This window comes from Xiphophorus hellerii, chromosome 8 (genome assembly GCF_003331165.1).
Source record: "Xiphophorus hellerii strain 12219 chromosome 8, Xiphophorus_hellerii-4.1, whole genome shotgun sequence".
NCBI classification, from domain to species: domain Eukaryota; kingdom Metazoa; phylum Chordata; class Actinopteri; order Cyprinodontiformes; family Poeciliidae; genus Xiphophorus; species Xiphophorus hellerii.
Window position 1 is genome coordinate 17036792 of NC_045679.1, and position 17165 is coordinate 17053956.

General features: G+C 35.0%; 1 protein-coding gene across 2 annotated transcripts in view; it reads left to right on the forward strand.

Moving 5' to 3' along the window:
* Positions 1-17165, forward strand: part of pappaa (pregnancy-associated plasma protein A, pappalysin 1a) — a 97409-nt gene that overhangs the window by 10045 nt on the left and 70199 nt on the right. For both annotated transcript variants that reach the window (XM_032570014.1, XM_032570015.1), the window contains exons 3-6: positions 6530-6675; positions 6959-7252; positions 8141-8333; positions 8591-8712. In XM_032570014.1, coding sequence (XP_032425905.1) covers positions 6530-6675; positions 6959-7252; positions 8141-8333; positions 8591-8712 — 755 coding nt within the window. The remainder of the gene's footprint in view (positions 1-6529; positions 6676-6958; positions 7253-8140; positions 8334-8590; positions 8713-17165) is intronic.

Below are 17165 nucleotides of genomic sequence, written 5' to 3' on the forward strand. Positions count from 1 at the left end.
GACTGTCAGGGGTATTTCAAAAAAAGAAAAAAAGTTACCAATATTTTAGCCTGTCATCGGAGGACATGTGAAAGACAAAACAAAGTATCTAGCGTGTTGTGTCTTTTCCTCTATTTTTGCTACGTAATAATAAGAATCATTAAGATAAGTCTATTTTATCTACAGTTGAGACAGAAATGCATTCTGTTTTACAACTTACCATTCAAGTTAAAATGACTACAACTAACCTAAAAATTATCTGATCACAAAAAAATCTCTTCACCAACTTTGTCATCAGCAGAAACTAATTAAGTAAACGTTAATTATTTAGTTAAGATGAACATGCTTGCATTTTTAATATTTAAATCCCCCTTTAGGAATTGAACTTACTGCTTTGTAAAAAGACAGATGCAGGCAAGAAAGAAGCAGAGAAAAATGTCACAAGATTCTTCATCTCAAGAAATAGATATAATCTTCCCAAGTGGTTGCTTATTTTGCTTTGATTATGGAATGTCTGGAGAGAGCTGCACTACAAACAGTTTGACATTCCTCTTTAATTATGGAATTCTTGTTGAACAATGTACTGCACATGCAGGAGAACAATGGCTGAGAGGTCTAACTTTTGTTTTTTTTTTACTATTTTCATGTGATACTCCTCATGTGTAATCTGTGTTTGACAAAACACCAAATTGAGCACACATTCCATAACAGGAACAAAGATTTTTCTAGGTCTTAAATAGGGTTATTGAGGTTTGAATTATATTAATGTGAGATTTAAGTTGAAGCTAGACAGTCAGTTGTGATCATCAAGACCCAACCTTTGATCATCATAAACGATCATCTAGCAAGGGGGAACAGAATGCATTCTGTCGATAGAGTGCTCCTATGAGATAAACACCGCACACACTTTCCATTATCCACATCTGGTGAATGAAAATATTTTACATTGTTTTTACAAATGGTGACGTCCCATGCCGTGTGTTTTCTCTGTTCTTTGGTGTTAAAAGCAATCCAAACAGTTTTAGCATCTACTTAAATGCGAGATCGATTCAATATTATTATTTTTTTCAACTTTACCAGGATTTAGACTACAGCAAATCAGGTCATTACTGCAATTCATCAAAATGGAATTTGAAACTTCAGTATAACACCGGGGTGAAGATTAATGTGGTCATATGAATCAGTATTAATATGACCACATATTCATATGTGGTCATATGAATTACAGATAAATTTATCTTTGATATAGATAAATTACAAATATCTGTAATTTGCTCATTATTTGACCAGAGAAGCTAAAAACACATACACCTTTCTTTGACCTTTGTGCAACTTAAAATGAAAATACTTCTAAACAGTTCACAAATGACAGCAAGACAAATTGATCAAGAAAAATATTGGATCTATTAGAGGCTTATTAGGTTTTGAGTACGGGAAAGTCTGGCTAGGAACTGTGTTTTTCCATCTGACTCTATTACTCTATGCACCTCATTGGTCGATACCTTTCACTGTGACAGATTAACTTTTGGGCCATCCTTTCACCTTTCTTTCAATTCTTCTCTCTACTGCATTCTGGTGAAAAGATAATCTCTAGGGCTCATGGTTTGTTTTCTTTTTTTTTTTCCTTTTTTGTTGTTTTTTTCTTCTTTTTACTGTTGGTCAGCTAAACCTTAACCCTGTTTCCCATAAAACATAATGAAGTACTTTGCATTAAACAGCAGGACTTGACTCTTCTCTGTTAAAATAGTAAAAGCACCTGTAGTAAAAGTCTGTGGTCTCATGTGGGTTGATCTAAGTCTGAATTAGCATTTGTACATAATTAAGGGACTTAAGAGAATGTTGGAATGCAAAGGAGTTACGACAGGCCATGTCAGGACAATATGTTGCCAGATATGGTTGGTGGTCCCTAAAAAATATGACAAATTAGGGAATTTAGCTAAAAATGCAGTGGTAAAGCCATCGTGGTTCACGGTGAAAAGGTTCTCACGTTTCTATCTAATTGTGAAAGTTCACCAGGGTAATCTGTTAGTTTTGACTCTGAGAATTAGAAAATATGAAAATTTTCAATCGTTTCTTGCGTGTTTCTCTAAATTGGGCTTTTGAAGAATCCAACAACAGCGGACATGTTGTCCTTGCAAAGCAAAGCGTTCCCAGAGGACTGTGCTGGAAGGTTAAATAGGAAAGTGCAAGCATAGTAATAAAGCCAGAGATGAATGATGGGTTTAAGGGCTGTGTTGTTGACCAATGTGATGACAGGGGAGCCAAGGGCCCCTCCAATTTCAGAAGTGTTCTTGGCTGTTACACTGTCATTGCAATGCCAGCTCACCTCAGCTTCCATGCTGCCCTAAACATATGTATGCAAGGCAAATTTATAGGCTCATTTGAATTTTATGTAGAGTCAAATGAAGGAAGTTATAGCCCTACATTTAATATGTTTTAGGTATAAAAGCTTTAAGACGATAATATGGCCTACTCTATGTATGCCTATCTTGAATTACCCTGAAGTCAAGCCTTTTTTGTAAAGGCTTGATTTTCTTCACATGTTATCTTTTATCCAATGACAGAAGATAACTACCTTCTCTTTCCATTTAGAATTTAGTACGTTTGTATCCAGTTTAAAAGTGTTCTCCAAGAAAATTACTTACGGTTGTATAAAGGGGCTTCAGTAAGAAAGTGAAGCAGATAAGGGATTGTTGGTCTGGATAAGAAGGTTGATACAAAGACTGGATTTTCAAAATATCTGTACTGTTGTGATTGTGCGAAGATTAACAATGACATTTTTATTTGCTTAAGTAGCGGTGTAAGGTAAATTCCCCAAATACACTATTCAAAAACGTGGAACAGATGTCCAAAAGGAATTTGTATTCCTTTTTTCCTCTCTACCACCCCAAAGGCTTAACCTTAGAACTGTGTTTCCTTGAATAGCTTCTTGCATGTAGCAGGCACCTGGGTGCTAATGAAACAGAAAATATTAGATCCATGTTGACCTCAAAGTAGAAATGCTCCTTTCATTCATTGCTGCCTCAATCATCTCAGCATCAAACCTTCTGACCCCATTCCCCTGACATGCATGTCCAAAAACTCTGGACAAATATTTTTTGAGGAAATAACGAAATTCCTCAAATTATTGGGAATAGAGACCTCATATTATCTGCTTTCTCCCCCGTCTCTCCCACCCTCTCCTCTTAGACCACACCCCATTGAGGCTACTGTTGCTTTTGCACAGATCTATGACCATGTACTATATATTGTACCTTCCATCCAAACTTTATGTAATGGGGCATGCTCACCTTTCACGAGGCTTGCCATTTTAACATTATTCTTTTATGAGGCACAATCAAACTTTTTTAACCCCATTTTTTCTGGAAAATTAAAAAGAAAATCTTTACAATGCTGTTATGTCTCACAACTTAATATGCTAGCTTACCATAAGAATACAAATTACCTGGCTAACTTTTAAAGAAAATGTACACACGTAAGCTTTGTTCTGAAATGATAACTATTTTTTTTAACTAAACAAAATAATGACTGAAGAAGTCACAAACATTTACAATAAAATCTCTTTTTTCTGTCCAATTAACCCTAGAACTAAATCCCAAAGTTTATTTGCTAGCTTAAAAGATGAGGATCTTTATGACTTTGGCATTAGGTCTAGTTAGACATTTAGTATTTTAACCCTAGTTTCCACCATTAAATTAGCATCCTAACACATTATTCAAAGTGCTTGTAACCAGTAAAGCAAGTTTTTACAGTCTAACACCCCAAACTGATTCAAGATGTCATTGGAATAGGATTAGAGGCTGGTCTGGTTAAATCTAACAGTACAGCGTAGCCTTTTTGAAAGGATTTGGTGCAAGCAGTTAAATGTATGCGAAAGGTCAAATCTGAGGTGTTTGTGTTCACATACAAAGCAAACTTGCACTGTGTTGGGCCATAGCGTCAGATAGTCTCAATGTTCTAACGGAATGAAAATGGTAATTGTTTTTACTGCAATGAGGAAATCATCAAACACAGTGGGACAGATTGAATACCAGATGGAATTAATTCATCTCATCTCCTTTTTTCCTCCTAGTTCTTGCTGTTTTAAAAACCACCATGTGAGATTTTACGATTGGTAAATGTGTTTACTGAAAAAAAAAAAAAAAGTGAGCAGTCCCAAATGCAACATTGTCATTAAAATTAAATTGTCCTCCCAGGTCTTGTGTTCCCATCAATGAAGTAAATTATTACCAGTGATTACTGTATAGTCATTTATTGAAGGACTTATTATCGAAATAAACACTTCACTCAAAGGCCAGATTGCAATGAGAAGTAATACGTATTTATCCAAATAAGTCACAGATCCTAAGTTTTAATGTCTATATTATCCAGATAATTTGTTTGGATGTATGTGTCTTCAACTTCATTGATCTTTATCTTAGTACAAATTAAAATGTTTATGAAAAGTCTGAAAATATATTAGTGCCTTTTTTGCAGGGGTTTCTATAACAGTCATGAATAGGTTACAATTAATGTCATACAAACAGTGGAAAAGAAAAATTATCCTACTTTTGAATTGCTCAACCAGTTAGCGTTCCAATTACAAGATGTCAAATCTGTTCCTCTGGCCTTTATGCATCACAGAGTCATTATTCATAAGTCAAAATCAGACTTGAATTTTGCGAAAATCTACAACTCGCAACCTTATAGCAGTTCATAACTCGGGGACATATCTTATTTCAGCCGCTGAGAGTAGAGGTAAATATAAAGAGTACATTCCTGGATCAACTGACTCACACAAAAGTATAAATCTTTGAAAACAAATCCTTTTATTCTGTATTTACTTGAGCCCACTTAAGAAGGAGTGATATGGAGTTAAACAAAATCAACACTCACTATAACAAATTTATGTTGAGCAACACTAAACATGTTACAATACAAAGTCAAATCTGTCTTATGACGTCAAAGTACAAACTGAGCTCACGATAAAAACAAAGCAAGAATGGAATAAAACATGTTTTCAATCAATGTTAAACTGTGATAAATTCTATTGTCTGCAGACTGTTTTTCTTGTTATTACTACTATATTCCCTGTCTTAAGGATTTGTTGATTGTTAATTAACATATAAATTTGTTTCAGTGTAGAATGCAGTATGTTTCAGTGCCAGACTGTTTCATCAGACAGAGCAGGTATGACTACAGAATCAGCGTTGATGAATCACCTCTTCTTCTTTTTTATTTGAAGAAACTGGAGTTGCTCTTCAATGCACACAATCTTATGAGGTCAGGCAAAATATGAGCACAAAATGAAAAGGCAGGCAAGTGGGCCAAATAAACTAGGTCAAAACATTAGAAGAAGATCTATTTTGTGAGGATGAGGCCAATTTATGGTGTTTTGTTTTTGGTCATCTATCTTTATCTACAGAATGTATGTCTCCAAAGCTTTCACAAAACCAGATAAAAAGAATAAACAACCGGTTGCACTCCAGCATGTGCAACCGATTTCCAAGCTATTCCAAGAAGACTGATCTTGTTGACTCTGTTTGCCAGGACCACCAGCCAGACTCAGAGAAAATGTGTCAATGAATGACAGTTTTACTACTGTGAAGATCTCATTTTGTTGAGTGATTGCAATCATTACTGTTGCCCTTTCTATTCTCAGGGCTTCATACAAAGCATTAAGTCATGAACTGGAAAACATCAGACTACCTGAACAACAATTGAAGTCTCAGGGTGAATTGTATGAGTCAGGCTGATCTGGGGTGCTTTCAGAATACAAATGTCAAGACTATGTTGAGATGCAATGTTGAGATAGATGTAAAGAGGGAAATTAAAGCTTTACTGCAGAGAAATAAAATATGTTACAATGTCACAAGGGACCATACTTTTTTTTGTTGGAAAGCATTGTGATTTGTAGTAAAAATGTCATATCCTCTCTGTTGATGCCAAACAGATCATTATGCTATTTACTCTTCTTTAATTTTTTTGGAATTCTGTATTGTAGATTACAATTGAACTTTGAAGAAGAAGAATGGCAATTCAGTACTTTATTCATTCAAAAACAGGAGTCTGAGTAGTGCATGGGAGAGGCATACACAGTCATAACAAACTGGCACTTTCTCTTAATGCTAGTCAACAGGTTGGTCACACACTGCTGTAGAATGGCTTACCATTCTTCAAACAGCATTTGTTATAAGTCAGACAGTTTGCTGCAAGTGTAAAATGGGGTTAAGGTCTGGACAGTTTGCAAATCCTTCCATCCTGTTTACTCGGAAATCCTGGAATTAATTGTTGTTAAACCCTCAGTGACATTTTGGAAGATAGAGTCCGTAAGAGTGCAGATATTTGTCTCACCAATTGGTACAAAATCTTTAAAATCTTTGATAAACTATACCATAAACAACAGAGAACTAAAAACCTTTAACAAAAGTTTGAAAATATCCAAATCTGAACAGATATTTACTTTTATGTCACATAATATAGCTAAGTAGCTTCTTTATTAATTTTTAATTATTACTTTATTGTCAACTAATCTTTTTTTCTGCCACTCCCCTTTGACTGTATTTTCTAGAGCCTTTTTGGATATGAAAGAAGTGAAAGAGATTCTACGTTTGGATGGGTCGACTCACCTGAATGTCTTCTTTGCCAATTCGTCTGATGAGGACCTGGCAGGGGTTGCTACTTGGCCCTGGGACAAAGAAGCCCTTACACATTTGGGTAAAAAATAAACAAAACCACAGACACACATTCATGCACGTATGAACACTCACATGCACCACATTACAGTAAATGCATGCACATGTCCCATGGACTTCCCAGATTGTTGATTTTAACACAGTAACACAGTTCAAGCCATAAGTAGTATCTAATATGTTAGAATGATATTGTAGCTAGGGGAGCTTATTAATAATTCACTGTCTGAATTAAGACATTAAGAATAGAGACTCTTGTTTTACGCAAACATTATTAGGCTTTTCCCTATTTTTCTTTTTTTACATAGGTGGAATTGTGCTGAATCCCTCCTTTTATGGAACATTTGGTCACACTGACACAATGGTCCATGAGATTGGACATAGCCTTGGATTATACCATGTATTTCGAGGTGTATCAGAGATTGACTCCTGCAATGATGCTTGTTTGGAAACTGAACCCTCAATGGAGACCGGAGACTTGTGTGCCGACACCAATCCCACCCCAAAGTGTAAAGAGTGCAATGATCCTGAACCAGGCAATGAGACCTGCGGCCATCAGCACTTCACGCATACCCCTTTCAACAACTACATGAGCTATACAGGTGAGCTTGGATCCACTCATGGATTCTGCTTTTAACTTGTTTCAAATTTACAGCTAAACTGAAAAAGATTACTATAGTGGCATTTGATGAGTATATGTGGATACCAAATCATATGTGGAATTTTACTTAGAAAAAGCACTGAAAAAACTCAGCAGGAGGGACACACTTTTATGTTTCTTGATTTATGCTACAGCCAGTTTTTTTCTCATCCTTGGAAAAAGTGATATAATGCTAAATATAAACAGATGGGTATCTTTATTCATGTGACATGGGCCATTAGAATGACTTAATGCTTTTTCCTTTATCTTTTTTTTTTAACAAAAAAAGATCGTTTTATCATAACAATTAGCAAAAATTTTATGCTGCCACTTTTATTTAAATATCATACTGAGACTGCTATGCTATCTTATTTTGAAATTTAGTTCTGGAAGGAAATTCAAAATAAACATATTTCTTGATGAGCAATAACACATTGTCTTATAAGAGAATTGTCACTGCCAAGCTTTTCAAGCTTTCTCAAGGTGTGTATTTCACTTTAATTTCATGTGATAGACCAAAACAAAGTCATGCATATTTACATAATTGTGAATTCTTCTATTCACAATAAAAATATACTTTAACTTTTCAAACTTGAAAAGATAAAGCCTTAAGTTGTATTTCGCCGCTATATGGTGACTTCTAAAGCACCCATTTCTATGGGATTTTTTTTAGAATTAATAAAGTAATTTGGGGTGTATGCAAATAATCACTGGAATTCTCAGATTTCTACTTGTTAAAAAGATAAAACAAAATTATTTGTTAAAAACCATGTGTAATTTTCTTTTTACTTCAGAATTGTGATGATTGTTGAAAAATCTCACCTCCATGAACTTCCTTCTTAATCCTCAGATGATGCTTGTACAAATTCATTCACCTTGAACCAGGTGGCAAGGATGCACTGCTACTTGGATCTTGTGTACCAGAAATGGCAAACAAGCTTCAAATCTCCTCCAGTGGTGATGGCACCGCATGTGGTTGAGCAGCATCACAATTCTGTTACCCTGGAATGGTTTCCACCAATTACTGGACACTTCTACGACAGGTGAAACAAACTACTGCCCAAAGGTTAACATTTGTAGTGAGGTTACAAATTTTAATTTTGTAAATTGATTTCAGATGATAGAAATGTATTTTAATATTAGTGTCTTTAATATAGGTCAAAATTTGCAAAGAAAACCTTTTGGTTAACCTCCTACTTGTCACATATTTACTATTCTTACTATATGTACATATACTGTGTTTGAGGTGTTTTTGATCTGCATCTAAGTTGTTTTTTGTTCTTGCTTATTGGTTTCCTAGAGAAGTGGGATTAGCATGTGATAAATGTACTGAGGGGAGAGTTCTACTGCAGTATGCCTCCAACTCTTCATCTCCAAGACCATGCGACCCTTCGGGACACTGGTCCCCCCGAGAAGCTGAAGGTATGTTTTTCACGTTACATACCATGAAAGTTTTACTATTGAAAGGTTGCTTTTTGGCTAAACATGAAAGCCTGTCTAGAAAATTCATTAAATATTCTTACCAATAGATGACAGATGTGAGTCACTTTCTTGAACTGTTTTGCCAATTTTATGTTCAAAAGCAAACATTGTATAAATGCAAAGTAACATCCCCTTTAAATCTTGAGTTTAAGAGCTGATTACATGACTTGAGGTTTATCTGGTGTTGGATTTCTGAGTTAATATGGCATACACAAATTTTGTGGACTGACTCAGACCCAAAATGATGACTCATTGGATTCATGACTTTTGGGCAGTGAAGAAACGTAGAAGGATCAGAGACGTTTGTAATAAATATTTCAAAACACTTTGAAAAATAAATCAGTTTACACTGCAGATATAGACAGTAACACAAGGCTTTAAAGAAATGTGTTTAGAAAAATATGTCTGATGCATACGTGATATTTTCCACTATGGAGACTCAAGCAGAAGCATTGGGATGAATCTGGTCTGGGTTAAGCAGCTTTTAAAATCCTGTGTTTGGAAACACATTTATTTGTGCTGCATGCAACTAGCAACAGAGGTTTTATGTGCTCCGACGAGCAAAGTGCATCACTTTAGTTTTGCACAAAAAACACAGCAATGATTCACTTGTTATTATGAACGCTAGACATCTTTGGTGCTGGCAGTCACGAAACTTCAGGGTTCATTCCTGTATTACACAGTAGTGAGCTTGGCACATGATAGCAATTCACAAATCTCTTTGGTTTCTTGGTATGTACTGGTCCTTTGCAAAAAAAAAAAAGAAAAAAGTTCAAATAGATAAAACATCTAGAAACTCAGTCGATATAAAATATAGACATATTTTAGACATGCCTCTTAAATTTTAATTGCTTTGTTTTTATCTAGAATTTCATTTAAGCACATCTTGTCTAAATTATTTGCATAACTAGCCATTTGGAAGGATGCACACATGTCAACCCATACTGTTTGAATACACACATTTCTTTGCTTAGTTCAGATGAACACAGATGGATACCTGCATGTCCTCAACCTAAGCTTGGAACACATGGTGTTTTCAAGCATGAAATGCAAATCTTAAAACTTTTTAGAGATCTAATGTCGTCTGGCACTTGTGTTAGGCATATAATTTGTTTTTCCTAGACGTGGCAAATATTGTGTTTATGTTACAACATGCATAGCGTTGATATGTACACAGAAGCGCATGGTAGAGAATGCTGCATTCTCTACCATTTTTGTTTCACTTCAGTCATCAAACAAAGTTGTATTATAGAATGTATGACCTAAGTAAATAATCCAGTTTATTAAAGCTATCCCAACCTATTTGGTATGAAAAGTAATTGCCCCTCAATTTAGAAACTAGTTTTACCATCATTGGTGGAAAAAAATGCATTTCTTTTAACAACTCTTAAAATGCTGTGGAGGAATTTCTTATTTATATACAGTTTTTATTCATATATGCAGTGCCTTGTGAAAGTTTTCATCCCCTTGGCTTCTTCTGTGTTTTGTTTCCACACAACTTGGAATCAAAATAGATTATTTTAGGGTTTGTATCTTTTCATTTATAGAACAGGCCTACAACTTTGAACATTTATTTTTCTTGTTAATGTGAAGCAAACAACAATTAGGACAACATAAAAATAATAATAATAATAATAATACAATTCCTCTGTGCATACATATTCACCCCCCTGAAATTCATTACCTTGTGGAGCCAACTTTTGTAGAAATTACACCTACAAGCCATTTTACATACATTTCGTTGAGCTTGCACATCTTGCCACTGGGTTTTTTTCCCATTCCTAAAGATAAAACTGTTCCAGCTCCTTCAAGTTAGACTGTCTCTGCTGGTGAACCCCAACCTTCAAGTCTGACAACATATTTTCACTTGAATTGAGGTCTGGGCTTTGACTGGGTCATTCCGATACATTTACACATTTACCTTTAAACCATTATATACAGTATAAACAGTATATTTTGGGTCATTGTTCTATTAATTAAATGGTAAACCTTTGTCCTAGTTTCAAATCACTGACAGACTGAAACAGGTTTTGCTCAAGAATATATTTTTATTTAGCACCATCCATCTTCCTCTGAACTCGGGCCGGTTTACCAGTCCCTGCTGTTGATAAACATCCTCGCAGTGGCACAGAAATGGAAGCAAAGCAGAACCATTAAGAGTTTGAATTAATAATGATATTTATCAGTCTGTGTTTAATCCTTAAGTTAGTTCTAATTTAATGTGTCATATTCAGAATATTTAAAGGTAGTAAGGCTTCAATATAAATGTTTATATTAAATGCCTCCTTAAGACTTCTCAGCAGGGTTGTGTCCAAAAGAGGGCCAAATGTGGGCTAGCAATAATTTTGGGGTGTTAAACCAAAATAAAGACCTAAGCTTTAAGCAGGACAGTTATAAACTTTATAAAACTGAGTGACTCACAAATAAATGACATTAACATGAATACATAAAATATGTAAGTAATTCTTATAATTCAAGTTGTTTCAATTAATAATACAGAAGCTGTAACCATAACCGCAGTAGCTGTAATTTGTTTAGGGGTACAGATCAAATTAATATGATGTTTAAAGTACAGTGTAAAATGTGCAAATGTTAGTGGTCATCACAATATCCACAACTAAATAGATACAAATCTGCTGCTCATGAAATATCCCTGCCTGCGAGACTCCTTTGGCAAGTACTCGATTCTGTACATCTTCACAGAATCGAGTGTAAACCTGTTTCTATGCAAATCAAAGTGTCAGCACCTCAAAATCAAAACATATTTTTATGTAAATCTGATAATGTTGCCTTTGGAGTAAGTAGAACGTGTGTACCACAGGCAAGTCTGGACATGTCTGACATGTTGTGGGCGTGTGCATGTGTGTATGCTCACAAACTGTGCTCTATTTCCCCTCTTGGAATGAATCTCTCTCCTTGCTCTAGCCTCTACTGGATAAACAGCTGCTGTTCTGCTGCAAATGTGTCACATGTTTACTTACTTCCACTGGACATTTCTGTAGAGTACATACTCAAATACTCCCAAACAAAAAAAACACTGACCACTGACATCACCTTATTTACAAAATAAGCATATTGAAGTTTACATATCTAATACACATGTGTGTCTACTTCCATATTTAAATGACAAATATATGACACATGTTTAGGATTGCTAACTGGAAAACAGCAGTGTGGTCATAACGAAGCAGGATATGATTGGATAGAGCCTACTGAAGTTTTAAAAAAAACATAAAGCAGATCCTGATGCAGACTGATTGAGAGGAAGCAAAAAATAAATAGATAAAAAAATTTATACAGAAAGACAAATATGATGTAATTTATTAAGTGAAATAAATAAACATTGTAAACATGCTAGGTAAAAAGACCTCTTCAGATTTTGGAATAGGTACCCTAAAACATGAATCAAGGACAAACCGATCTTGAAATAAGCACTTGATCAGGTCAACTTGCAAGACAAAAAGTAACATGAGTCTGGCAAATCCTGCAATCACACAATACATATTTGTATAATTTGTAACTGAGGCCTAGTTTGAAACTATAAGGTGGGTTTGAAATGTTTATTCTTTTACTAACTGAATATAATATAATTATACATTATAATATACTCGGTTAGTTATTAGTTGAGTGTTGTCAGATTTTTGTGCATTATAGACAGTACTTGGCCACAATGGTACTCAAAAAGTATTTCCAGTAATTAGTTACAGAATGAAGTAACCAGAATACCATAGAAACAATGCTGAAGTTTAAAGAATTAACAGAATTTAGTTGCTTTTAGCTGCAAACGTAACGTAATTTGTTACTAATTTAACGTAATTTGTTGATTCTGACAACCAACTTGATGACACGAATTAAGTTTTTTTTGTTAACTGGATTAATGTCCGCAAACACTGACTACATTTGTAACTTTATCTTAACCAGTACTTTAAGTGTGCCGGTACAGTTAACTATTAGTCATAACAAGTCTCCTTAAAACATTAAGACCTCTCCATAGCAATAAAATAAACACAATATGATTAAAGTATAGGAATAACAGGAAAATAAATCAAAATTTAATTCTAAAACACAGTATGTTTAAAATGCAAACTGGTGCAAAAACAATCAATATATCATAATAAACTTATCTAGGCTGATAAGTTCATATAGTGAAAAAATAAAGATCATAAAAATCATTTATGTTTGATAATAACACATAAATGATTATCATTTATGTTTGATAATAAACTAGAAAAAGCACTTCCTGTTTCAGGTCAGTTATAATTACCAAAATTGTTTCTGCAAAATAAACATATATGACTTAAACAGCTGTTTCGCTTGTTGTTTATCCTTCCATATGGTTTGAAGAATAGTTTGCTGGAATGTTGGCCCAATCCTCCAGGCAGAACTGGTGTGAAAATCAGGTTTATAGGTCTGCCCTTTGTTGTTGTCCTTAAGAGCTTTTAAACTAATATGCTTGGAATCCTTGTTCATTTGGAGGACCAACAAGTATTTCAATGAGAATAACTGTTGCACCTAAACACTTTTATGCCTTTCATCTGGTGAACAGATGAACATGGTAACTCAAGCAATAGTTCTCTTCAAGGAAGTAGTATGCCAGAAGTGTTGCCCTAAAATACTTCACAGGTGGGCTTCCACTTTACTTAAATGATGTGAATCAGAAGCTTACAAACCATGTCATCATTATGTATACTTTTCCAAAGTGTTTAAAGGTTTAGTAACCTAGAAAAGAGAAACGCTAAGTCTGATTTAAAGTCACACAGAGTCTAAGTTAATGACTGGTTTCCACTATAAGATACCCTGGGCATTGCCTTCCTATGCAATTTCACTTGGTCCTCATTTCCCTTCAGTGCTCTGTCTGGGATTTCCCCCATTAAACTTGATTTCTCCAGCTGGAGTCTGGCAGACTCCAGAACAGAGTCAGCAACTATACCAATAAGCAAACAGGAGTTGTGAACAATGGCATCAAATTTCTGCACTGTTTTAGAAATGTGGTCTGTCTTTGGTTGTAGTTTGGCAAAGGCAGCAAAAGAAGTGAACAAAGCCAGTCAGTCCATGTTGGCCACACTTGAAAATGTTGAGCAACTAAGGTCAGAATGTTTAAGACATTTTATTGCTGGCAAAGATGCCATGACCATACTCTCCATGGGGTTGTGTAAAGTGTATGCATACTTCATCAAGGTGCCCATTAAATATGTAACAGCTAAACGGTAATGATTGTGTAAAATCAGATTCATTTGTTTATAACTTTGTCAATCCAGCAAGTAATAATTTACTTGCAAAGCGTAACACAATCTTTTCAAATCTATGTCAATTTGGATGCGATTGTTGACTGCTATTAATGTATCACAAAATATTGATGCAGCAAGGCAATGATATCCAAGCATTAGTGTCTTTTACCGTTAAAAAGTGTTTTTGTGTGTATGCAATGTGTCTTTATTTATGACTGTGTTCATGCTAAAGGTTGGAGTGGGTCGATGTCTGTCTTCTAAGTGAGGAAGAGTGTAACATTGTGTGACAGTGAGTCAGAGACAGTGAGAGCCAGAAGCAGACACTTCTTAGAAAGCATAAAGTGTGCATGCCCGGACATATTCTTGTTCTGTTTATCCTTTCCACTCTTCAGACTGGTTTATAATGGGGTAGTGGTCCAACAGGTATTAGTAATTTCACTTTGCTGTTTATACATTAAGCAGTATTTGTCATGGTGTTAACATAAAAGAATATTGCTGAATATTTTTAAAAGAAGTTTAAAAATACATTGGAAAGTATGGTCAAGTGCCCTTTGGCTGTAAGGTCAGTGCTGTGAGTTTTCCTACTCCCAATACAAAAACGCATGAACATATCTTATCCATTCTTCTACTTTTACATAATTGCTAAGCACCAGTGTGGTAAAACTGACTCTAAAGGATTTGAACAAATGTTTGATGAGTTTGGGACTGAAAATGTGTTTAAGTTGGAATTAATTTTCAATGATCTGGTCTACATTTCTGCATACATTTAAAATTAACTCCAACTTAAACACATCCTCAGTCCCAAGTCATCACACAATTGTTCTACATTCATAAAGGCATATAAAGATATAGGCATTTTTTATAATAGAAACGATAATGCCAACTGCCTTGAACATTTTGTTTTTAATATTTACTGCTTATCTATACCTTCATCTTCTTCACCTGGACATGGGACATGAACAATATATTATTGAACCAAATGCTATACGGTGGGAAAAAAAGAACACAAATGCATACTTCATTCTGGCAGCAATAGGTTTATGAACCATGTATTTGTTAGAAAAAAATAAAAAAGTCTCTAATGTACTTTTACCTGTGGCAAGTTTAGGTTTAAAGTTTAGTGCTCTAATTTGACCAATATATTTGTTCTAATTGGAAGAAATATTTCATGTTTTGGAAGTCATTTTATTGTTTTGAATTGGCCTAGTCAGGGCCTCAACTTCCAACTGGTAGATAATTTGTGGAGGAAGCGCAATATTAGAGTAAATGCAAGGAGGCTTTTTAAACTTGATGTTCAAAACACCAGTGGAAGCATGAAACAAGATGTTCAGGGGTCATGAGAAGCATTTGATTCCCATATTGCTAATTATTTTTTATTGAGAATGTATAGTGTAAATAATTTCAAACATGCCATTTAAAAAAAAATTAAAACAAATAAAAATCCAAGAATTAGTTTCCAAACAGAAACAAAAGTCTTGGTTGAATGAAACCTGTAATTTGGTTCATGATATCTAAATTATTAGATAGTAATACATCTCTAATAATCTTGCCCAGTTATTAGTGTTTTAACTGTGAGCACATTCATGCAAACAGAACAAAAACCAGCAACATAAGTGAAATTTAACACAATGATCAAACATTGCACAAGTGAAAACCTGGACATTTACAGACTGTGCCTGAATGATTCCAGAAACGGGGGAGGTGTTATTATCAAAGAGAGCTGAGGTGTGTGGAAGAAGCATTGGGCAAGTCTAGCACAAACAAGGCAATGATAACTATGGTGAGATTAAGCTACGTTTTCAAATTTTACTGTTATGAGCCAATTTCTCCCACAGACAATCCCAGACTGTCCAAATCAATCTGAAAGATGAGTTTGTGACCTTTTCATTGAGCAATCTCTTTCATAAAGAGAAATACATGCTGATTTTGGTAGATTTTTTCAAGTTTAAGTATTTAATTACAATCAGAAACAAATGCCACTCTAATTAAAGATACAAAGAATCAGCCAGCTAGTAATCAGTGAAATCAAGACTTTAATATATTTTTAATCAATGGAATGCACGAGTGTTTATCTCCAGTTCTCAAGAGTCAGAGTCCTGAATGTATCAGATATGTTCTTGGTTCCACACAAATCAATACAACAACTGGTTCATTACCAAGCCTCTGCTTATGTCACGTGCATTAGAGCTGTGGCATATCTGAAACATGCAGGACACTTGCATTAGAGAAATAGAGTTAAACACCCCTGAGCTAATCTCTATTTTCAAATGATTTTCTGTGCTCAAGAAACTTACACATGTCTAATAACAAATATTGTGACATACCACTTGAGAGCTCCACTCACAGCTGGATTGGATTTTAAAAAAAAGAAAATAAAAAGATTTTTTGTAACTTACTGTTACTCTGTGTACCATTATTCTTTGCTTTATTCTATGTTCTGTTATTTTGTATGTTAGCCGGTGCGCCGTTACTTGGTGGATGTTAGTTGGAGTTGAGTAAATGAGATGATCGAACCTAACTCCTGTGTCATCCTTCTTTCTCCTCCACAATATGACAGCAAAATTTATTTTCTACAGACAACTGAAAAAAGCAGGCTACTAAAAATATTTTAACTGATTAAAATCTAAGATTTACCAACAGTTTACCAGTCATTCAGGAGCTTAAAGAAAGGACTTGCACTGACGAAAAATTCAGTTCAGCAGTTTAATCTGAAAACTAAAAAGATAGGTGACGACAAAATTTAGAAAGCACGTTTGATTTATTTGCTAAGAACATCAGAACTGCCACAAATGTAAGAACATAGCACCTTACTCTGGTCCTTGATGCTTTACTACAGTGGTCCAAAGTTGGTCCTTGAGGAACGGTGTCATGCATGTTTTAGTTCTCTCCCTAGTGGTAGTAACAATCTTCTCAGCATGTCAGTGTTCTTCATAAGCCTTCTAATGAGTCATCATTTGATCCAGGTGTGTTAAACCAGGGAGAGAACTAATACATGCAGGAGGCCGGCCCTCGAGGACCCACTTTGGGCACCAATGCTTTACTGTCTCTCCCAGTCCTACCAAGTCCTCCCCAATCCTTCATCACGAAACAGAAATTGACAATAACTTCTGTCTGGAAGGTTGGATTCCAGTACTGAACTGGACTGAAAGTGATTTGAAGATCAAC